General features: G+C 33.6%; 1 protein-coding gene and 1 long non-coding RNA gene across 4 annotated transcripts; both read left to right on the forward strand.

Annotated features, from left to right (window-relative positions):
• The first annotated feature begins 9,960 nt into the window (after positions 1 to 9,960).
• LOC130711867 (heat shock 70 kDa protein, mitochondrial-like) lies at positions 9,961 to 13,333 on the forward strand. The gene is made up of 6 exons (XM_057561641.1): positions 9,961 to 10,119; positions 10,576 to 10,640; positions 10,757 to 10,835; positions 10,934 to 11,500; positions 11,585 to 12,205; positions 12,478 to 13,333. The coding sequence occupies exons 1-6, from the start codon at positions 10,042 to 10,044 to the stop codon at positions 13,102 to 13,104; spliced, it is 2,037 nt and encodes a 678-aa protein (XP_057417624.1). The 5' UTR covers positions 9,961 to 10,041; the 3' UTR covers positions 13,105 to 13,333.
• Positions 13,334 to 18,091: 4,758 nt separating this feature from the next.
• LOC130713772 (uncharacterized) lies at positions 18,092 to 19,964 on the forward strand. 3 transcript variants are annotated; one of them, XR_009011017.1, is made up of 4 exons: positions 18,138 to 18,426; positions 18,539 to 18,715; positions 18,941 to 18,986; positions 19,364 to 19,962. It is a non-coding gene; the product is annotated as an uncharacterized LOC130713772 (long non-coding RNA). The 3 variants fall into 3 exon arrangements; XR_009011019.1 differs by having other exon boundaries at positions 18,092 to 18,715; positions 19,373 to 19,964; XR_009011018.1 differs by having other exon boundaries at positions 18,099 to 18,715; positions 19,364 to 19,963.
• Positions 19,965 to 23,563: the final 3,599 nt, after the last annotated feature.

Raw genomic sequence — 23,563 nt, forward strand, 5'->3', positions numbered from 1 at the left:
TTTCTTTCTTTGCTATGTCTCTTATTTTATATCCTCTTAAAAAAAGTCATCTTTTTTGTCATGTGTGTACTTATTTTTGTCTCAAGGCTGGGTTGTTTTTACCAGTTTCCGTGCCAGGAGAGGTCAAATTTGACAACATGAGCATAGTTGTTTTCTTTATGATTATCACGAGCATTATTAAGGGTTCATTATTGCTTACCTCCATTAAGTTGGTTTAAAGTAACTTCACCATTGTGGTGTAGAAAGAGGACATGATCATCCTTATATAGTAACTTTCGTCAGCTATTAAAGACATTGAAACTCTACAAACGTTCCAGATTTCATATTGAACAATTAGTTTTCATCCACCTTGGGCAATGCCTTTTGAAAGGCTCTATAGTGGCTAATTAACATAAAGATATAGATGAGTTCTCTCTTTAGGAGGGTGAAGTATCATCTTTCAAATCATAAGGAGGCAAAAGTAATTTGAGCCAAACCTCCAGCTCCACAGGTAAATTTCAATTTACCCTTATGTTGATGGTAGACTAAAAGCATTGTCGAGATTCTATTTAAACTTAATTCTTATTATACTAGACATGGTGGAGAGCTTTTACTTGGAATGTTTTTTTTTAGTCAATGATTCGTTAATCACTAAATATGCATGTATCAATTACAGTCCCAGTGAAAAGGGGACAAGACAGAACTGCAAGTTACAGCCTTGTTGTTTATAAGCACTGGTTTCTGCCACACTATTCTTTGTTGTTTATAAGCCTGTTTGGTTTCCCCATTTTCTGTTTTCATTTTCATTAAAAACGGAAAATAATAAAGAAAATATGTTTGCTTGAGTTTTTAAAAATGTTTTCACAGAAAATATTTTCCAAAATGAGCCCAAATCTGAAAACGTGAAAATCTCATTTTCACCGTTTCCACCGTTTCTTGTTGAAATTCTGGAAAATGAAAACAGCTTGTACACGGTGGCATTTTTGTAAATACCTGGAAACACATCCTTTTTTCACGCACAGGTCGCATGTTCTACTCCAATTGGTGGCATGGATTTATATAAAATTAAGTATTAGGAAAACTATTACTCATCATCTGGTGGCACGGAGTATATCACAAAGATTATAATTTGGTTCACTAAAAAAAAAGATTATAATTTGGATTGAGTAGATATATTCTTATAAAATAAAACTATATATCATCTCGTAAATATCAGAGATGAAAAATGTTAAATATATACTAATAAAAAATGTTAAAAATAATTTCTGAATAATCAATAAAAAAATTGAAATTCATATAAATTATAGTGATGGTATAGATGAAGCTAAATCTATCATTCAACTAATTTGAAAATAAAAGAAAATATCAATATACATTTAATATTATCTATATGAATTTTAAAACCGATGCTTATGTTTAATCATCAATTTTTGTTATGCATGTCTTTTTTCAATATTTATTTTATAACTTCATTGATCAAAATATGAATGTACCATAAATTGGTGGAAAATAATTTTCAAATTATTATATATACAAAGATTTTATAAAAATAATTAGGATACTCAAAATTATAAATTATGACAGACCTTAGTGAGTGTATTTTACTCAAAATTATTTCATTGAAAATAGTTGAATCAAACACATTTTCATTTTTTTCATTTTCAGAAAATGGAAAATATGAAATTAAACCAAACACGTTTTCTAAATGTTAAAAACTTGAAAATGAAAACTATTTTCAGAAAATGGAAACCAGAAATGAAAATAGAAAATGTTTTCTCAAACCAAACAGGCCCTAATACTTCCTAAAAAATGATATTCAAGAGAAGTGCCCTATTTGCAAAAACGAATTATTTTTGCTAATTAAAACTAAACTTTGATTAAAAAATAACACTAAGCATTTCCTAGGAAAATAAAGTTTCTGTACAAGACATTCTTCATTTTCAATTACTACTAGTTCTTAAACATAGCAACTATAATGAAACCATCAAAAGACAGGGCAACCATCAACCACTATACCCTTGGCTGTGGGGCAAGTTGCCAGAGGGCAATGCTCCCCATCATTTCCCCACCAATTCTGCAGGCCCAATACAAAGTAAAAAAGCACAGCCATAAAAGGAACCCTTGCATCAAGTGCTGCTGACAGAACATAGTTGTACCTCCGCCACCATTGCTTTCGGTAGCGGAAGACGAAGAAGTTGAAAACTGTTCCAACCACAATCCAGGCGTTGAAGTTCAATGTTGTTGCTGGTGGCATCATTCCAGTTGCTCCCAGGAGGATTGGGACTTGAAACTTGGGAGGTTGATCAAGGGAATCCATGATTGGTTGGGGAAGGCCTTGTGCAATAAACAAACTATTATGGGGCCTATTGCACCTCCAAGGAAGAACCAGTTCAATGCTTGGCAGTCTCCATGAGAGCCAAAGATCCGTTTAGGTCCTACCAGACCCCAAATAACAGATGCGTCGAAGAAAACACGGTCAGAGGGACATGTCCAGGGACTGCCTTCAGGAAGGAGATCTTTGTGACCTATGTTATTGATAGAGGTCAGCAACCACCACGCGCCACACCAATGTTGTTCCAGCAAGTCTGTACCAATGAACTATTAGAGTGCATTAGATACTTTTACCCTCTACTAGTTCTCCCAAAATTAGGAATTTATTGGGGATTTTTTCTATAGTATCTAATGCACCCCATGTTTTCAAACACTTATAGTTCATTGGAACAATAATTGCAGGAACTATCAACATTGATGTGGCATGGTGGTTGCTGAGCTCTATCGACAACATTGGTCACTGTTAGACGCACTTCTTCTACTAGAGAAGACTCCTTCTCTCTTTCTCTTCCTCTATCGTCGCCATTTTCCGGGTCTCCATCTCTGTTTTCACCATGGCTGCTCTCAAGTCTCAATGTCTATACACTGCTAGCTACACTCTATATAGCTGGCTTTGTTTGTTATTCTGTTTTGTACCCAAAGTTGTTACTTGCTATATTTTCCTATTCTTTAGGTAACAAGCTTTCTTAAATTTGAATACGTCTTTGTTGACATTTTGTTATACAATCTCTAGGGGTAAATCCTATTTTTTTGGCACCAAATACCTTTTTTAATCAATCAGTTCTCTTCCTCTCTTTTTTTTTTTTTCTTTCACATGCACCTTATTCTACTTTCGATTTATTCATTAGATGTGAATTTTTTGAAATAAATTCTTTTAAAAAATTATGGTTTTTCCAAATGTAGCAAAATGTAAATAAATTTGGGATGAGTGGATTTTATCAATTCAAGGTAGGGAAAGCTATTGGGCTCAAAAAACACTTAGAAAGATTTACATTTACCTCACCTCAATAACACTAACAAAGGTTCGAACTTGCGATACATAAAATACTTTGCATATTCTTGCTTTTAAAATATGAGTAAAAAATAGTATTTTTTTACCCGTTTGATGCACAGAGGATATTCATTTCTATTTATTTTTTGTATTTTTATGATTTTTGTGTTATTTTCTACAATATATTTTGTATTAATGTATTATATTTATATTAGAATTTTTTAAGTTTTGTTTTGTGATAAATGTGTTTTTTTTTGTTTGGTCGTGGCATGGTGATGGATTTAATGTATTTGCGGTGTTTTGTCTCCCTTAAGACGACACACCACACACTTTTAACTTGTCTTGTTTATAACCCTTGTCATTTGCGTGTTGCATTGGCAATATAGTGGATTGTATTACCTATATGCAGGATTTTATCTGTGATTTTTTTTACCTTAGCTGATGATGGTATTGCAGGTATCATCATGTCTCTTTTCTACTCCATTCAGGAGGATCAAAATAACATATTCCATCACCATCCTGCCACTTCATTGGGTTCTTTGTTGTGACGTACCGCTGCATTGCATCCACCTTCGGTGACAACAAATACCTCACATGTGCCAACCATCAGGGAGCTTCCTCCGGGCTGAGCTCGACCTCCTCCATATGTGGTGAAGGTCAATTTTGATGTTTCTGTTTCAGCATCTAGTTCAGCTGGTTTAAGCTTTTTGTTTTGAGTTGATTTTTTCTTGAAAATTGTGATACAATATTTTCATTGAGGTTGAAACTTCGAGTTGCTCTTGTCATTTCACAACAATAGCTTTTCTAACTAACACAAAATTTTTTTATCCAAAAGGTTAGTTGAAATTGTGCTTATTGGTAAATATTATAGTTGTTGTTAATGCTCTCCAAATGAAACTTTTCTTTGTTCCTCCATAACCATAAAAAAAAAACTATACCCTTTTAATTAACTGCTGACATGATCGTGTCATAAACACTTTTTTATTCTGGTGTCATGTTAGATAGAAGATGTACATGCTATGTTGTTAGATCTTGTCTATTATAACTTAACTCATCCATAATAAGCTTATTTTGAGAAGTTGGTATTGAGGACTAGGGGTGGAAATAAGCCAAGCCAAGCTTTGTGTGGCCCAAGCCTGACCTGCATTGTGTTTTCATGGCCAAAGCCTGGCTTGTGGCCTGTCAACAAACCAAATTTTAAGGCTTGGCTTATTATAAAGTCTGACTTGGCCTACAAGCCTACTTAAAAGCCTATTTACCTAAAACAGTGGTGGTCGTGACTCACGGTTGTGGAGAACAGGTGGACTTTCGGCGCCACAATGGTGGCTGGTTGCGGCTGCCGGCCTGCGTGCTTGCCTGTTGTTGCTATGCCTCCTGTGCTGTTCTAAAATTCTAAAAGGCTTCTGATCTAGGTTAGGGACTTAGGATTTTATGTTTTATACAAAGTAAAGTAAACATAAGTTTTTTTAAAAAAAACAATATAGTATATTATTATATCATATTTATTTATAATATTAATAAAAATAATAGATAAACAAGTCAGTCTATCAAGCCAAATAGGCTTTTATGATAGCTTGAGCTTGACCTTTTTAGTTAATTAAGCCTTTTAAAAAGCCTAAGCCCAGATTTTTTAATAAACAAGCTAAGCCAAGGCAAGTCTTTGACAAGCCAAGCCAAAAGCCCTGTTTGGCCGCCTGCCTTATTTCCACCCCTATTAAGACCTATAAATTTGAGTCTTTTGTGGGAAGCCGACTAATGACATGTTGTTGATTTGCAATAAAGTGATTATTTTTGCGAAAATAAAATTCTTTATATGCTCCTCAGTAAATTTTTAATTTAAACATCATTATAAGTAGTAGGGTAAGAAAAATATTGCACTTATAATTTTTAATTTAAATAGTGATATTTTTGTATAATTTTTGTTTTAAATGCACTCATCTCTATGTTACATTAGAAGTCTTTGTTGTAAAATAAAACACCGTTCAAAGAATTTTTTTTAAAATTTTAAAATGACATTGTTGTTTTTTATTAGATCATTTTTTTTCTTTTACACTCATAAAATATGATTTTTTATTTGGTTTATGATTATTAAATGATATTAATATATGGAACCCCTGTTTTAGATATTAAATATATATATATATATAAATATTACACATGTTATATGAAGTTACAGATGTGAAAAGTTTTTTTCCATATGATTTTTTTTTTATGATTAGACACTTTGAAGTGAGACTTAAATTAATTATTGAAGGTGACAAATTTCTTAATTTCTATTTAAATCCTAAATCCTAAACGTTTTTTTTAAAGAACTCCTAAAAAGTTACAAAGAACGAAAAAGATGAAAACTAATGAAAGGTCATTATTAATCTCCTATAATGAAATATATACAATCCATGGTAAAAAATACATTTATGGCCCTAGTTAGCTGAATGACTACTATACCCTCCAAATTGTCAGACTACCTTCTCCTAAGTCTTTACATGAGATAAACGCACTTGTGTGTTTTGATCCCCTCCCGTGTTTCCTACAAATATTTATATACAAAAACAATATAATTAATTGAATTCTGGCACCATATAACTAAAATTTAATTCGATGATTTTTTATTTGAAACATACCATTAGTAATATTAATTTGTTGAATGCTAGTAGATGCTCTTTTGTTTCAAGGATTTGATTCTCTGATAGAATTGTAAGTTATCTCAAAAGGGTGAATTTTGAAATATTGCAATTGATAATTTGTAAAGAGAAATTTAATATTAATATGAACTAAACTTACTTGTGGGGTTGGAAGAAGATTACGACTAAATGAATTATGGGCGCGAGCTTTATCTTTATGTCATCTTTAAATCATGATTTTTTCCCTTGGACTCAATCCTTAAATTTGGTGTCATGATTTGATACTTTGATGTGAGATTTAAATACAACTTTGAAGGTTATAAACTTCTCAACTTCTATATAACTACTTAATGACATTTGTTCATAATATGTAATCACCCTTTTTTTGTGGGTAAAGCAAAAAAAACTTATTTATGTTTATGATAATGATGTGTAGCCAATATATATTTCTTAGATGAATTTCATAAACATTTCTATCTTTTTTAAAATTTTAAATTAAAATTTGAAATTAATTTATTATTCAATTTTATTTCTTAATTCACAAATAAAATGAAGTACCATGTTAAGAATAGTTTTTGATTCTATAAATTATATATAATAGTAGGCATATGTAAATGAAATTGTAGAAGTGGAAAAGTTTTTATCTCATGGATTTAATTGTTCAATTGTTTCATGATTAACCACTTTGAAGTTGAATTTTAAATTCAACTGTTAAGATTTTTACCTTTTGAGCTTCTAAATAACTCTTAAATGATATCAATGCATAATATATAATTATTATTTGTATGCTTATACTTTTAATTTTATATATTAAATTAATAGATATATTAATTTCTAATACCTTCACAATATTAAATTTTAAGACTTATTTTAATAATATTTTGATTTTTTTTTTGTTCAAATCATAATTTATAATTGATACTTTTTTATATTTTTTGTTTTATAATTTAAATTAATAGATATACAAACAATATGTATATTTTTATCCATGACCAAAATGAAGCACAATTATAAGAAATTTTTCTTTTCTTTTTTGAGTTTTAATATGAGATTGTTAATTATTTATTTTTTATTTTTACACTCATAAGAATATAATGATTTTTTATATATTAAATTTATGTAAATGTTACACATGTTTTATGGAGTTGGGGATGGAAAAAGTTTTGTGCCTCATGGATTTAGTGCTTTATTTTTAATGATGAATTGACACTTTGATTTGACATTTAAATTCACTCTTGAATGTTACAATTTCTATCTAACTTAAAGTTGGTTTTTTAATTAAGACTACAAAGAACGGCCAAGATGAAAACTAACGAATAGTCATATTGATCGCCTATAAAATAATCTACACAGTTACAAAAATATACATGACAAAAAATATATTCATGAGTCATGGTTAATTGAAGGACAATTTCAAAGAAAGGGAAGCAACATCATGAAATTGAGCGTGAAAAACAATGAAACGCAATTAGAGAATGATAAAGAAGATGACTTTAACCGTTTAATGTTACAATTGACAATGAAGAAAATGCATATTTAAAACGGAATAGAAGTTAATAAAATATCATAATAATGTTAATAATCCATAAGAACAAAACATGCATCAATGACAAAAATAAAATAAAATGGATAACTTTCACCGATTGAATTAGTGATAGCAACATGCAAATTACGAATAAACATTGAATTTTACCGCAGTAGAAGATTAGGAATGAGAAAAAAAAAAAGTCTGGCTAAAAAGAACATAGCTTGAGAACGAAATGTGAAGAAAAAATAATGGTGAAATCAAAATAAATAAATCAAAAGCAAAAAAAAAGGGCTCTTACTTGAAGGACGAAGTTGGTTGAGAAGAAAATCAAAGCTTAAGAATGAAAAGTGATGAAGAAGAAGTGGTTGATGAAGTAGAAAAGACGAAGAAGAAATTTTTCTAACCTGATGAAAGATCTTCTTGTGGAGGGATCATGCTATTGGAGAATCCAGACGAGAGATTTCTTGCATAGGAATAGAGGTTATGGAGATCAAGATAGGAAAGATGTAAAGAATTTAAAAGGAGAATGGAAATACTATTCATATATGAGAGAAAATGAAGAGACTCTTGCACTTATTTTTGTAACCAAATAAAGAGTTATAAAAACAACTAAGAATATGAACAGATAGAAAATGAGAGGTTGCAATGGAATTGACGGCTGTGATTGCATCTTTAGAAAATAATGTGTATTTTTTACTTAAATACCCATGTAAATAATTAGATTAAAGTGTAATGATTATTGAATGACAAAGTTGCCTCAAGATTGCAAAAGCTTCTCATTTATATAGATTATAAATTATAGATTATAGATTATAGATTATAGATAGATAGATAGATAGATAGATAGATAGATAGATAGATAGATAGATAGATAGATAGATAGATAGATAGATAGATAGATAGATAGACATAGATAGATAGATAGATAGATTATAGATTATAGATTATAGATTATAGATTATAGATATAGATTATAGAAAGATAGATAGATTATAGATTATAGATAGAATGTATCTCAATTCCTTTTATTTTATTTTTTTAATTTCAAAGGGGAGATCTTATGTGCTTAGAAGAGGCACGGGACTGCCAGAGGTTTTAGGTGTATGCAAAGATTATACTCATTTGAAGCATGATCTATCTCGGTATTGGTAAGTGAGAGTTCAACAGATGAATTTAAAATGGGGAGTGATTCAGATGGGGTGACCCAATAGCTCATTTTCTCTTTTTGATTGTGGTGGAAGGGTTATGAGGTTTGATGAGGGAGGCAGTAAGGAAGAACATGTTTACTAGTTTGAAATCAGGGGATAATAACATTGAACCCTCTCATATCCAATTTTCTAATGACACTACTTACTGGTGATATGTCAGTAGAGAACATTACCACAATAAAGAGTGTTTTGGGATGGTTTGAGCTAACTTCAGGCTTGAAAGTCAATTTTCACAAAAGCAAGTTGGTTGGCATTGCAATGAATGACACCGTGGTAAGAAACTTTGCAGAGTTATAAAATTGCAAGATTATAAGGATATCATTTGTGTACTTGGGCATTGAAGTGGGTGAAAATTGGAGGAGGATGACTACATAAGAACTAGACCGCAAGCTAAGAAAGAGATTGACTCCTTGGAAGACAAAGCACCTGTCCTCTGGCGATCGTCTTTACTTCTTGAACTCGGGGTACAACTCTACCCCTCTCTTTTATATCCCTTTTTTTTAATCCATATATATTTCACTAACAAAATAAAAAGATTGCAAAGGAGATTTCTATGGGGGTGAAGAAGAGAGCAAAATAGTTTGGGTAAACTAGATGAAAATCTAAAGAGAAAGGGGGCTTGCGGTTAAGGACATTATATCAAGAAAGCAACCAAGCAAACCCAACCATTTTCCCCACTACAGTACTAGTACTGAAACCCCATTTCTCGGTCAGGATCCCCGTGTTCCATTGCTCCACAGCCAGCAAGCCACCGCTGTTAATCTCCACCCTATCATTGAAATTGTCTTGTTCTCGCACCTTATGCACCTGCGCTCAAGGTTTGTCGTCGAATTCCATCATCTCTATCCTTGGTCTTGATAGTCCTCTCTGTGTGGCTAGTTAGGTTGATGTTTGCAGTTGTTCGCTAGGTGGGTGAGCAAATAACAAAGAAACTCAATAGGGAAGGGAACCAAGACTAGGACCTCAGACAATATAAACGACGATTGATCTTGAGGGGCGCCAGCACCGCCCAGGAGCGCAAAACGGCGACGCTAGGATGAAGTGATGAAACCTTAGCCGAGTAGTAGAAAACTAGAATCAACTATGTTGTGTTTCAAATTATATCGTTTATACTATATGTTGTATGGTTTATATCTAACACCAAGTATCATTTGCAATAAAATAAAATAAAATAAACTCTATTCTAAAAATGAAACAAATATTTGGTTCATTTCATTTTTATTCTTTTCTAAAATTTGAGAAAATATATATTTTGTCTTGAGGAGCAAGAAGAGTGTAACGAATTTTCCACCGCTCATCTTGATCCAGATGACCCTATTTAATTGGACACCACATAAACCCTAAACTAAACCCTGACTTCTCTCTTCTTCCCTCCGATCAGCCATGGCCGCCGCCACCGCCTTGCTCCGATCCCTCCGCCGTCGCGACCTTGCCCCTTCTACTGTCTCTGCCTTCCGATCGGTACATACATCACTACACTCTCTTTTGTTCCATTTACATCTTCAGTTTCATTCTATTCGAGATTGTATAATCACTTATGGGAAATAATGATGAAATAACTGATAATGCGTACTACTAGATCTTTGAATCAATATGTGTTGTATGCATTTTATAGGAGATATAATCACTTTTCAGATTTTGAGCTGTTGATTGATTCTTTGGACCATGTAGTGGCTCAAACTTGTACTGGATTATCTCATTATCTGTGGAATTAACTTAGTTGTTGATGCTATTGCTTTGTTGGATTGGATTTAATCTAATTTTTCATGACAATTTCAGAATTTCTTGTCTAATTGAAGTCTATAAGTATATGAATAATTGTTGATTCTTTCATAGAGTTGTGTTTGTTGGACTTGTGTTGGTCATGTGTGGTTAGACCCATCATTATTCTGATGATAATTTCCATTGGTTGTGCAGTTTTCAGGCAGCACCAAGACAGCATATGTAGGTCGCAATTGGGCAAGTTTGTCTCGACCTTTTAGGTACCTTATGTTGTTTTGTGTTCATGTGTTACACGTATAATTATAGAAAGATATATTAATTTGGTGCTTTCGGTCTCTCACTGAATTTGCTTTGTAAAATTTGATACTTACTACAGTTCAAGGCCGGCTGGTAATGATGTCATTGGTATTGATTTGGGTACTACCAATTCATGTGTTTCTGTTATGGAGGGCAAGGCAAGATTTTCTTATTCTTAATTTTTTTTTAATATGTTTCATTACATTGTGTTTGTGACTTTGTGTTGACTGTTGGCTAATATTTATAACAATCTCAGAATGCCAAAGTTATTGAGAATTCTGAAGGAGCAAGGACAACGCCATCAGTTGTTGCCTTCAATCAGAAAGGAGAGCTGCTTGTAGGTACACCAGCCAAGCGTCAGGCTGTGACTAACCCAACAAATACTGTCTTTGTAACCAAGAGAATGATTGGTAGGCGATTTGATGATCCCCAAACTCAGAAGGAGATGAAGATGGTACCGTACAAAATTGTTAAGGCATCCAATGGAGATGCATGGGTTGAAGCCAACGGGAAGCAGTATTCTCCCAGCCAAATTGGTGCTTTTGTTCTCACCAAGATGAAGGAAACTGCTGAAGCGTACCTTGGAAAATCAGTTTCAAAAGCTGTGGTTACTGTACCAGCTTACTTCAATGACGCTCAGAGACAGGCTACGAAAGATGCCGGTAGAATTGCCGGTCTTGATGTCCAGAGAATTATCAATGAGCCCACTGCTGCTGCACTTTCGTATGGTATGAACAACAAAGAGGGTCTCATTGCAGTTTTTGATCTTGGAGGTGGAACATTTGATGTGTCCATCTTAGAAATTTCTAATGGAGTTTTTGAGGTATGAACATTAACTTTTTAATCCTTATTTCTTTACATCATTAGGAATCATGCGGGACATTGTTACTGATAAGATTTTGTTCAGGTTAAAGCAACAAATGGTGACACTTTCTTGGGAGGAGAGGATTTTGATAATACTCTATTGGACTATCTAGTGAGCGAATTCAAAAGAAGTGACAATATTGACCTTTCAAAGGATAAGCTTGCCTTGCAAAGGCTTCGAGAAGCTGCTGAGAAAGCAAAAATAGAACTGTCGTCAACATCTCAAACAGATATAAATCTTCCATTTATCACTGCTGATGCATCTGGTGCAAAGCATCTGAACATCACATTGACTAGATCAAAGTTTGAAGCTTTAGTGAACAACTTGATTGAGAGGACAAGGGCACCATGTAAGAACTGCTTGAAGGATGCTAACATATCTCTCAAGGATGTTGATGAGGTTCTTCTTGTTGGAGGGATGACTCGTGTACCTAAAGTACAAGAGGTTGTTCTAGAGATCTTTGGAAAGAGTCCTAGCAAAGGAGTAAATCCTGATGAGGCCGTTGCTATGGGAGCAGCTATCCAGGGCGGTATCCTACGTGGGGATGTCAAAGAACTTCTACTCCTTGACGTAACTCCACTTTCTCTGGGTATTGAGACGTTGGGTGGTATCTTTACCAGGCTGATCAACAGGAATACAACAATCCCTACTAAAAAGAGTCAGGTAATCCTTAAATGTTGATAATTACTTTTTCTACTTGCCAGACTCTTGAGAGGATTGAATTCAGTCTTTCAAGAGTAATGTAACATTGAAACGACACAATTATATGCTTTGTTGAACAACCCTTCCCCCAAATAAATAAATAAAAAAGGTATCTTACAAAAATTCAAGGTGTTAAAGCGGAGAGCCACTGAAAGTAACTACATCTCTCTCTGGTTTGTAGATAGTTTAGACATTTCAGATGTTGACTCTAAATTTTGATATCAATGTTTCAGGTGTTTTCTACAGCTGCTGACAACCAAACTCAGGTTGGTATCAAGGTGCTACAGGGTGAGCGAGAAATGGCTTCAGACAACAAAATGCTCGGCGAATTTGAGCTTAATGGCATTCCTCCCTCTCGAAGAGGTGTCCCTCAGATTGAAGTCACATTTGACATAGATGCCAATGGGATCGTTACTGTCTCTGCGAAAGACAAGGCCACCGGAAAAGAACAACAAGTCACCATCCGCTCAGACTCCAGACTCTCTGATGATGAGATTGAGAAGATGGTCAAAGAAGCAGAGTTGCATGCTCAGAAAGACCAAGAAAGAAAGGCTCTTATTGACATCAGAAACAGTGCGGATACATCCATCTACAGCATTGAAAATAGCTTAAATGAGTACAGGGATAAGATTCCCAGTGAAGTGGCCAAAGAGATTGAAGATGCAGTTTCAGATTTGAGGAAGGCTATGGCAGGTGAGAATGCCGATGAGATTAAGTCAAAGCTTGATATTGCAAACAAAGCTGTGTCCAAAATCGGAGAGCACATGTCAGGTGGCAAAAGTAGCGGTCCCTCTGATGAAGGTTCTAAGGGTGAGGGCGATCAGGCCCCCGAGGCTGAGTACGAAGAGGTCAAGAAGTGAGAAAGTATGTAGGTTTAGTCTTTTGGTATTTGTTTTTCCCTATCATAACATAATTGCGAGAAGAATACAGGTTTACTCCTTCATTTGTATCTAATGTTTAAAGCCATTTTTTACTAGTAGGCTATTTAATTTGTAAGTACTTTTGGAGTACTGAACGCTACTGGTCGAATAACGACATCAAAATTCATGCATAAATTTTGTTCTCTATACTACTTGTGATTGGCTGTTACTAATATTGTGCACCTTGAAGACATGCATATGCTTGTTAAATAGTTAAATTACTTTCTGATATAGGGTGAACACTTAAGTATTCACTAGTTTAATTCATCTCGAAAATTTCCATGAAAGCACAGGTAAATGGCAAATGTACTGTGCTTGAGCAGAGAGCACAGCAACACACAGCAAGCTATGAAAATCTTCTGTTTTAACATAACTGGCAAGAAATTACCAGGATCAATGAGTCGGGCTTTAGTTGATTAGAAATCTAATCTGAACTCGGATGTAATTTTTGTAGTAAAGATGCCATAGTAGCCCAACCAAGTTCCATAACTGTTCATTCGCTTTGCTCATTCAAAATGGCAAGATTTGTTAAGACTCTCTTGTGGCACACTAGTGAAATCTCATTACATAGCAAAACTTGGGGATCCAAGAAAATAAACCTTCTCTATTAATTAAAGTGGACATTGATGTCCACTTGTAGTGGATACATGTGTACAGAGAGGGTAGGTAGTGTTGGAGTTTGAATGAATAGCTGAATCCTGGGGCTGGAAACTTTACATCACTATCAAAGTATCATCATCAACATCACCCATTGAAAATAACAAAGGCAAGAGTTTCTTAGTAAAGACAAAAATCGACCGAAAAGAGAACGCAGCTATGGACAATACTAACATTACTAAACGTTAAAATGTGAACTGCTAAAACAACCAATGACTTGTCAATCTACATGTTCTAAGAACCAATATTAACAATAAGACTTTATGTTCTTCATCATAAACAAACGGGTATCATTTTAGCTGGAAATTTTGCACATGACATGCATAAGATTGAAGGTGAATGTGGTTGAATGTTAAAGCAAATACGCCCTTAGCGTTTCTTCATCAAAAGAGACACCTGTTAATTATGTACATAATGTATCATGGTTAGGCTTGATGCTTTTGAAAGTATGGGATTAAACTTTGCTTATTTGATGTGACAGATTTTCTTGATGAATTATTGCTTTGAAGGACAAGGTTGTGCTTACTAATTTGTTATTGTTGTTGTTACTGATTTTGTTATTTTTATTATGTTTAATATTATTATTAGCTCTTACCTCTGCTTGGTTTTAATTTGGTCTGTACTGCAATCTGTATTTCTTGTGAAAGTGCTTGCAGGAAGCAAAAGATTATATAGATCAGGAAACTTGCACAGAAATGGAACAAGGATAAAGACACTCCATATATCAGAAAACTTATCAGTGTACTCTTCTCACTTGCAGCTAAGAGAAGATACTTTATCAGAGCCTGCTGTGTAGAATATCGAATAGGAATAAGAAAAGTTTTTTCCCTTTGAACTCGTACTGCCAAATCTTTCCCTCTTGCTCACATGGTAACATGCAAAGTTGCAAACAACTCCGTGCATCGTTGGCACTACCTATACTGGGAGAATTTTAACATTTTTGTAGGCCATTTGTTACACAATGTTTTGTTGCATGACTTACAGCACCATTTGTCATCTAGTTTACATAAATGGTTTGGCTAGCTGTTTGGATATTTCAGGACCACTTATTTCTTCAGGGTCGTTTCTTTTGGTACCACCCAAAAACTCTCGCTTTCACCACCCACAGCTTTCGGAAATTAATTTCCAAAAGCCAATCACTTCTGGAAGTTAATTTTTGGAAGCTATTTTGTGGAGCAGTGTGAGTTTTCGGGTGGTAATAAAAGAAACGCCCTTTCTTCTGGCCATTTGTTTAACCTACCAAGTTTTCCTGTTGAAAGCCTGGTTGAATCATAGTGTTGAAGCTCCAGGCCTGCATGAGCGGTTTGAAGCTGCTACAGAAATAGAAAATCCTGATGCTTGGCTTTTGGCCCAAAAAGGCTAAAAGTATGAATAATGTTTTTTAACTGACAGCTCTATATGAGGCAAAATGCTGCCAGTGCTTTCAGCTCTAGCCAATTATTTTATGCTAAAAGCATGCCCTGGCTAAGCAACTGTTTGAAGGTAGCTTTGTGTTCACTATTTTGGTTGAAAGGAAAAGTACTAAAAAGAAATGGTTCTTACGCATTTTCTGAATGCTGCCAGTAGAAACTTTCTGTCAGTGTCTAGCTTATACTGTTTGACCTGTTTTTCTTTCACAACTATTCTTTTACCTGAGACAACAAAGAGTTAAAAATGTAGATCTTCTGATGAAGAAATTACAAAGAATCTTCAATCGTTGAAATAATTATTGAAGGATCATTTTTTTTTTATCTCATTACCCAAACATTTGCATTTTATGTTCTGTTTTGCCTTCTTGAAATTCTGCCTACAAAAAGTACAAGACTGTATCAAGTGGCTCAGCATTTTCTTAAACACTCTTTGATTGGATTGGTGATAATGATGTCAGGAGAGTTTTTATTATTCCTAAACTGAAATACAGCAGTACAAATTTTGATTGTGTCAAACGGATAAAAATTATTGAAGAGTTGATGGCACTTCAAAACAGAACTTGGTTGCATACTTAATATTCAGAACTTGAAGAACCTATTGGGATGAAGTTACTGCTTTGGGGGAACCTTCACACCTGAGTTAAAAAACATATGGAATTCTACAATAGGTACATTTGAGGATAAGGATTACCATTTCAGAAAAGTAGTTAAGGATTACAATAGGTTCTATTGGGGAAGAACATGTTCATTTGACAAGCTCCAGTTGTTACCGGCAAACATTCTGAACGGATAGACAAGGGCTGCATGCTTTGCCTAATGACCTTGGGTTGCGCCTAATGATCTTGCTTAATACTTCATGAGCCCTACATCACAGTCTAACCATATCTTATTTTAATTACTCAAGAACCTTTCAGAATAAGGTTATGAAACTAAAGAGTTTATGCAAACTCATTGAGTTTCTGTAAACTTGACCCAGACTCATTAGAGTTTCACCTAATAAAATATAATATAAAAAACCTGAAATTGGTACCCAACCTGATAGAAGTCAATTATTGTTAATTTTTTTGGGAAGAAAGTGGGGCTTAGCCTTTTGAAGACATGCCCTACTAGACTTTGGCAATCAGAGGGTGACTTGGATATAATCGATCTTGAGTACGACTTTTTTTCTGATTTGGTTCTCGTTTAAGGTTGATTATGATCTTCATGAAGGGTTGGTAATAGAGAAGAGGAAGTTCACTCGTATTTGTGTTGAGATTGATCTTCGTAAGACTTTGATCTTGAAAAATTGGGAATACTAGGTGGATCATAAAGGTCTCAACCTCATCTACTTCAAATGTGGTTGTTTTGATCATAACAGAGATCCATACCATATTGCCCAACAAGGTAGTGATGCGTCAGCCGCTCAAATAGAGGTGCAAGCTCTTGGTGAGGAGAAATCCTCCTCTTTTGGGCCTTGGACGATTGCTATAAGGAATCAATGTAAGGGTATGAAGCCCACCGGGGGGGGGGGGGGGGGGCTAACCCTAGACTAAGGTCGGGTATCCATTCTGTCAACGAACTAAAGGTTGTAGAGGAAGGAAATTTTAATAACGATGCTGCATATTCTAATCCTAATTTAAATAAGCTTATAATGAGAGTTTTATTGAGGTTAGTGAACGCATCAACAAGGCAATGATATTGATGAGGTGATTAGTGGCGCTGAGAAGGTTATGGAATCTGCTTTGAATAGCAATAATATTTTGCGTTTAGGGTGAAGATTCTCGCCCCCCCAACTGTGGCATTTATTCCTCCAACGTCCCAATCATTGAAGGGGATATCTCACACAATTATTGCTTGACCAGGTAAACAAAGTTCTTTCAATTTGAAAAACAGGCACGTGCCAAGGGTGTGCAGGGCAGAGTGTCCTCTACTAAGGATGTTGGGCGTAGGTTAGGGTCGTTCAATGGACATTCATTTGCCACTAGCGCATGGGGGACTTAAGAAAGTCATACTTAGTAATGAGTATTGGTCGTTCGCCGAAAAAGAGCGTGCATAGGTAGCTTCATGCAGTCAAAGAAAAGATCTTGCCTCTTAGGTTCCTAAATAGTTTTTAATAATTCTCATTTCCTTTCTGTGGTTTTTATTTTTAACGTAATGTGATGGAACATAAGAGGGAAACGGCTAATGGACATGGAATTCATAGACCCTCCTTTAATTGAGAGTGGCATGGGATTATATAAGGAGAGGTTGGAAAGGGCTATCTGTAATAGGAGATGGTTGGAAAGAAATTATGAGACCTCCATTCTACATCTTCATTTGATAAAATCAGATCACGAGTCGTTATAGCCAGCGACTTACTCAGTTGTTGATGGGGATTTTGAGCGTTACTTTTCCAGGTTCATTACTTGTTGGCTTACACATGAAGATGTTCCCCGAGTCGTGAAGGAGCCTTGGTTGGGCGGTAAGGATTGGCACGATCCGTTTGAGAGTTTAAAGGAAGATGTTTTGGAATAGAATCACAAGATTTTGAAACTATTGATAGGCGTAAGAGGAAAGTTGTGCAAATGTTTGTGGATATTAATAATAAATTGCATATGTATATCATTTTGTATCACGAGAAGCTTCCAAAGAAGCTGCTTCCAAAGAAGCTTTGGGATGAGTATCTTCTTTTGCTGATTCAAGAGGAATGGTAGCTCACATGGTTGAGCTAAGAGTAATTGCAGGTGAAGCGTTAGAGTTTGAACCCTGAGAATGGATAATTTATACTAACTTACTAACAACTTGCCTATTTCAATATAAATAAAAAGAGAACCCATTAGAAGGAAAGTTTGCCACATCATACTATTGGAACCACACCCCAATCTTGCGCCACGTATGCAGAAATATTAAAAAAAAATTCTAAAAGAAATTCTTATTACTATTTTTAGCAAAGATTGGAGTTGAACACGTGGTTACTAAATATCACGGTTGCTTTGTGCGTTTCGTAATTCGTACTGCAACCATTAACCTTACGTGCTTTGCTTTAGAAGACTAACAACTGCTTCTTTCTACCATCTGCACCCCTACCTAATACACATGATGCCTCTATGAACCCTATAGTTTGCTCAATATGATATCTATTTGAAATTTGAAATTTGAAATTGTTCAATTCAAGATGGAGCCTGAATCAGATAGATTGGGGGGTTTCATCTAACATTAAAGATTTGTTTGAAAAGAAGTAAGCTATTCAATTGCAACTCTCAACCCAGTTTAATTTGTCTTTTTCCTCTACCTTCTCTTAACCATTTGTTTTCATCTCATTTTTCGTTGATTAAATCTTATTTTTGGAGGGATGGCTGGCCGGATTTCGTGAAGGATATGGAGATTGGAGATGGAGCCTGCATAAGAGAGATTGGTGGTTTCATCTAACGGGTGAGGCAGCAGGGTTTGTAGGCAAGAGTACTAAAGTTATTATATAATGAATCTGAATCTATGACCGTGTTAGAGGAGGCTACACTACCTGAAAGGTTGTATTCATTCGGAAAGTATTTGTTCCTCCTTATCCTCATATGATTCCTGCTTCTTTTGAATTGAAATAGAAGGATATAGCTAGATAATGGTATTGATGAGTTGATGGCTGGTGATATGAAAAGTGGTTCTTTGTTATTTTATCCATTTTTTATACTATATTTTTGTTCACATGTTCTCCTTTCCTTTTGTCTACAACTCATTTAAATTTGAACTTATTTCAGGTGATGTAGAGATTGGCCAAAGAGGAGTAGATGATACATGCTTTGGGTAAGTGACAAGTTTTATTAAATAAAATTACCATATAGTTAGTTTAAGATTATGATATCTGAGTCATGGTGCAAGGTTCTTCTACATTGTCTTTGAATTGAAAAAAAAAACGTAATGAAGCACCTAACTAAAGGGACTTTCTTTTGAAATTTGGCAAGATGGGATAGTGCATAATAATTGGTGGAAGTTATGTAGAGAAGCAAGAGGATTGAATGATTATGGTTCTTGATTCAGTAACAAGAACTTTGCTAAGTTTAGTATATACATATATACTTTGTTTGTTCTGCACTCTGAGTATTAATTTTGCTCAAGATTTCTTCCAGGCAACTTGCTTGCTTTCAAACTTGCTAACAAGAACTTTTTACTTCATTTCTTAGCCTTTCCAGATTATTTTCTTTTATGGAAGAGCCACTTGAAATACTCACAAGGGAAGATGTGACAGAAATGTGTACAAGTTAGCCTTCTAGAGAATATGGTTGCCATGATCTTGGAAATGATGGAGGCAGCCCAGTGCTGCTTTATGTTTATCATTATGCATTGAAGTTGTAAAAGCTGCAGATGCTGCATAGGTTAATGATATTAGGAGTCTGGGCTCATCCCATCAAAGATGATGTTTAGATTAGCTATGAATTTGTATGAAGAGCTGCAGGGAGCAGTCCTAAGTTGTTGAAGACTATCATGAAAGAAAATTTGGCCTTCGATTTTCTATAGTGAGCTTAGCTTTTTTATTAAATTAACTTTTGTAATTTAAGCAATGTATTGCTCAATTTTCAGACATGGATAAGGGTATATCAGTATGTAGCTTCCAGACATAGATATCTCTTCCTCATGGTAGAGGGTAGTCAACAATCTATCATTGCTGCCCAATAAGCTATCTGCTGCTCGAATCTCTCTTCAATGAATATTGAATAGACTTTGAGTGCTTGGTAGTTTAATTCTGTATTTTTGGTTTGGGCTTTATTTTATCTCAAGATTGTCACTTAAATTTTGACTTTTGAACAATATAACTTCATGCTATTCATTAATTCATTAAAGAATTTTAAGATTTGGTAGGCAACTTAAACTACTGTGGTACAGGATATCAAAACTGGGATTTTGCAAGCATATCTTGCATATTACTATGATGACTGCGCACAATATGATTTCTAAGTTTTAACCCAACAAAAATTGTACTCTACATGTATCAAGTCACTTTTTTTTAATTTAAGAATGTTCCTTTAAAACATTTTCGTTGTTATTTTCAAAGAGAGGAAGTTAAGTGAAACATACCTTGAAAAAATTGCATTTCTTTGGAGTATTTAACATGCTCCTACTAAGAAGTTGGATTTCAATTTTATTGTCACATTCAAATTCAAATACCAGTTGGATTTCCAGAATTTGCTTTATATTTGTAACAGTTCAGTAAAGAAAATAGGTATGATGATATATGGAGGATTCAGGACAACAACACATTTAGCTTTAAAATATGCTTCCCCACAAGAAAACTAACACTCAATAAACCACACATTATTTAAAGTAAAAAAGAATATAACAATTACAGAAATCGGGGTAACTAATTATAACAATCGTTTAACTTCAATTTGGAAACTAATTGAATGTGTGTCTAACTTCATTCAAATTTGTACCTAATTGTATTTCTAATGCATTTCAAAAAAAAATATATTTCTAATGCCTATATAAATGTATCCTATAGAAATGTGATTTTATGAGAAATGCGATTTTATGCGAGAAAGTGAGAATTAATCATGACCGATATATCCAATCATGAATGGTTCAGATTAAATTAAATTAATAATCATGTTATTATCACTTAAAAGTTATGTGTGAATTTTTTAAAAAGTCTCATGACTTCATGTTTTAATATGGATCATCCATGAATGATCTAACAGTCGTGATTTATTCTCATTTTGTTACATACAATATTTTACCTAAAAAAAGCTACAATGGATGATATTTTACTTGAAAATGTTTTCATATTAAAACTAATATTTTAAAGAAAACCATCATTTTGATGATGATGCTGTGGAAAACTAATATTTTAAAGAAAACCATCATTTTGATGATGGTGCTGTGGAGGGTGACGTCGTCAAACCAAGTAGAAATAAATGTATTGGAGGGTATAATAAATTTGGAGATGAAAGTAGAAAGAGATGTATGGGGGAGGGTGTAATAAATTTGAAGATGACTCCTCTTTCAATTTTGGGGACTAGCAGATTGAAACATGGTCCTCCAAAAGGGAGACATAACAAGAACGAAAAGCCGCTCCGGGATTTTCTTGAGTTAATTCCAAGAGATGATGGGGTTACAACTAGGGCGAAGAGTGTTTGGTTGGTGGGCAAGGAATTAAGACTGCATCCTAGGAGCTCAGGGAAACTGATGCTTAGGGGTTTGAAGGCTCAAATTAGACAGAATCATTCTCATTTGACTTTGAAGTTGTTCTTCTTTAGGTGTCATTCTCTTATGGATACGGTGGACGTGGTAAAAGTTGGGTTTTATAAAAATAGTTTATAATATAATTTTAGAAAATTTTAAAAATGTTTAAACAATTTTAGGAGTAGATATATTAAAAGTATGATAGTTTGATAGTGAAATTACGTTGTACGGCGGTTAGAAAACATTAAATATATAATCACATGTAACTTAACTGGTATGGAGTTATCTAAATGATCCATGTGGGTGACTAATCCACAACTTAATATACCAATATAATTTTTATAAATAAATTAATAAATAAAATATAGAGATGTTAACTCACTTATCTTTAATGTGATTGGAATATGAGTTATTTAACTCAAACTTTCTCATGGTTAATTAGACAACCCTAACGGATATAAAAACTATAAAAATAAAATAGAATCCACGAGAATGAATAATTTACATTTGAGGAACATTTCAGAATGAAAATAAAAAACTAACAGGATGAACATTTTACATGTCTTTTTTTACATGTCAAAACTACTAAATGTTTAATATAATTAAAGCATTTATCCATAGTTGTTTAAATACCTTTTAGAGTAAATATATAAAAAATTAATCATCAAAATAGTTCATACGAGGAATATAAACATTGATACATATATATATAGTCTACTTGCATTTTTGTTCAAATGTCAAGGTATTTACATGAAACTATTTTCATATTTAATCTAGGCTGAAATATGGTTTTGGTCCCTCTAGAATTAAGATTTTTTGGTTTAGACTCTTCTAAAAAAATTTCTTTCGAAAACACCCCTAAATGAAAAATAATACTGAAGTTTCATCTCTTGCCTTCACTTTCCATCCATTATCTACTGAATCACCTAACGGATGCTGACGTGGTATGACGCAGGCGTAATATATATTAAAATCTCTCACGAGAAGAACAATTACATGAAATTTTTTTAAATTTAAAACTCATGTTTTTTTAATACAATTTCAGTATTCTTTAGATAAATTTAAGAGTGAATATCTAAAATGGTAAAAAAATTGATAATGAAAATATGTTATAGAATGATTAGAAAAATATTAATATTCATATAGTATATTTTATGTTTTGTTAAATGGTATGGTAAAAGTCTCCGTAGGATAGCTCAAGTGGTAGGAGTTAGGGAACATATGAGTTGGGTAGGGGAGGTTCAATGATCGATTCCTGGTGGGTGCAATTTATCTTTCCAATGTACCAAGAAAAATGATATGGTAAAAAACTCACATATGGGGAGCGATATTTTACATAAAAATAATTTTATATTCAAAAAAAAGCAAAAAAAAAAATATAATACTACATGAATACTTTTTGTAATTTTTTCAATAATTTTTGAAATGAATATATATAAAATTATGATAATCAGTAAAAAGTTGGGGAGAGATTTTTACATGAAAATAATTCATATTTAAACAAAAAAAAATATTAATGTATGATAATATAAAGGTCATGAAAGGATTAGAAATATAATTTTTTTTAAAGAAGAAATGTGATTAAAAGAGTATTACCGTTAGTGTAAAGTTTGTTTACAAAAACATTCAATCGAATTCCGTAAAATCAGAAAATATATTTTTATTTTAATTAAAATAAAAAATAAATGTAACAGATTCTCCTATATGTCATACTGTGATTGGTTGTGAGTGTAAAACTACTTTATACTCACTATGCATATCCAAGGGGTGTCTTTACCTAAAAATGTTTTTCAATTTAAAATTCATAATAAAGGAATTATAATATAATTTCATTAATTTTTTCAAAAATTTTAAATAATTTTAAGAGTAAATATATATAAATTTAAAATAACTTGATAGTAAATATAAGACGTGGAAGATTCTAAACATTAATGGTATGTCCCCAAATGATAGTTCAAGTGGTAAGAGTTGGGGACATATTGGTTGCGATGGAAGGTCCAGAGATCGATTCCTGAAGGGTGCAATTTATCTTTCCGATGTACAAAATAAACCATTAATGATATAACCATATGTAACTTGACTGATATAGGTTGCTTCCCTGTTGAGTATGTTCCTCACCCCCGTGAGCTACCCAGGAAAGTAAACACCATGGTTGTTGGGGTGTATTTGACTTGCCCTCTGATTCAGTTTCAAGTAAGGGTGTT

Source organism: Lotus japonicus, chromosome 4 (genome assembly GCF_012489685.1).
Source record: "Lotus japonicus ecotype B-129 chromosome 4, LjGifu_v1.2".
Taxonomy (NCBI): Eukaryota; Viridiplantae; Streptophyta; class Magnoliopsida; order Fabales; family Fabaceae; genus Lotus; species Lotus japonicus.

Bases quoted from the DNA above. Each gene is read 5' to 3' on its own strand.
- LOC130711867 (XM_057561641.1), top strand. From the start codon at position 10,042: ATGGCCGCCGCCACCGCCTTGCTCCGATCCCTCCGCCGTCGCGACCTT. The intron at 10,120-10,575 runs GTACATACATCA...TTGGTTGTGCAG, and splicing joins CTGTCTCTGCCTTCCGATCG to TTTTCAGGCAGCACCAAGAC. The intron at 11,501-11,584 runs GTATGAACATTA...GATTTTGTTCAG, and splicing joins TTTCTAATGGAGTTTTTGAG to GTTAAAGCAACAAATGGTGA.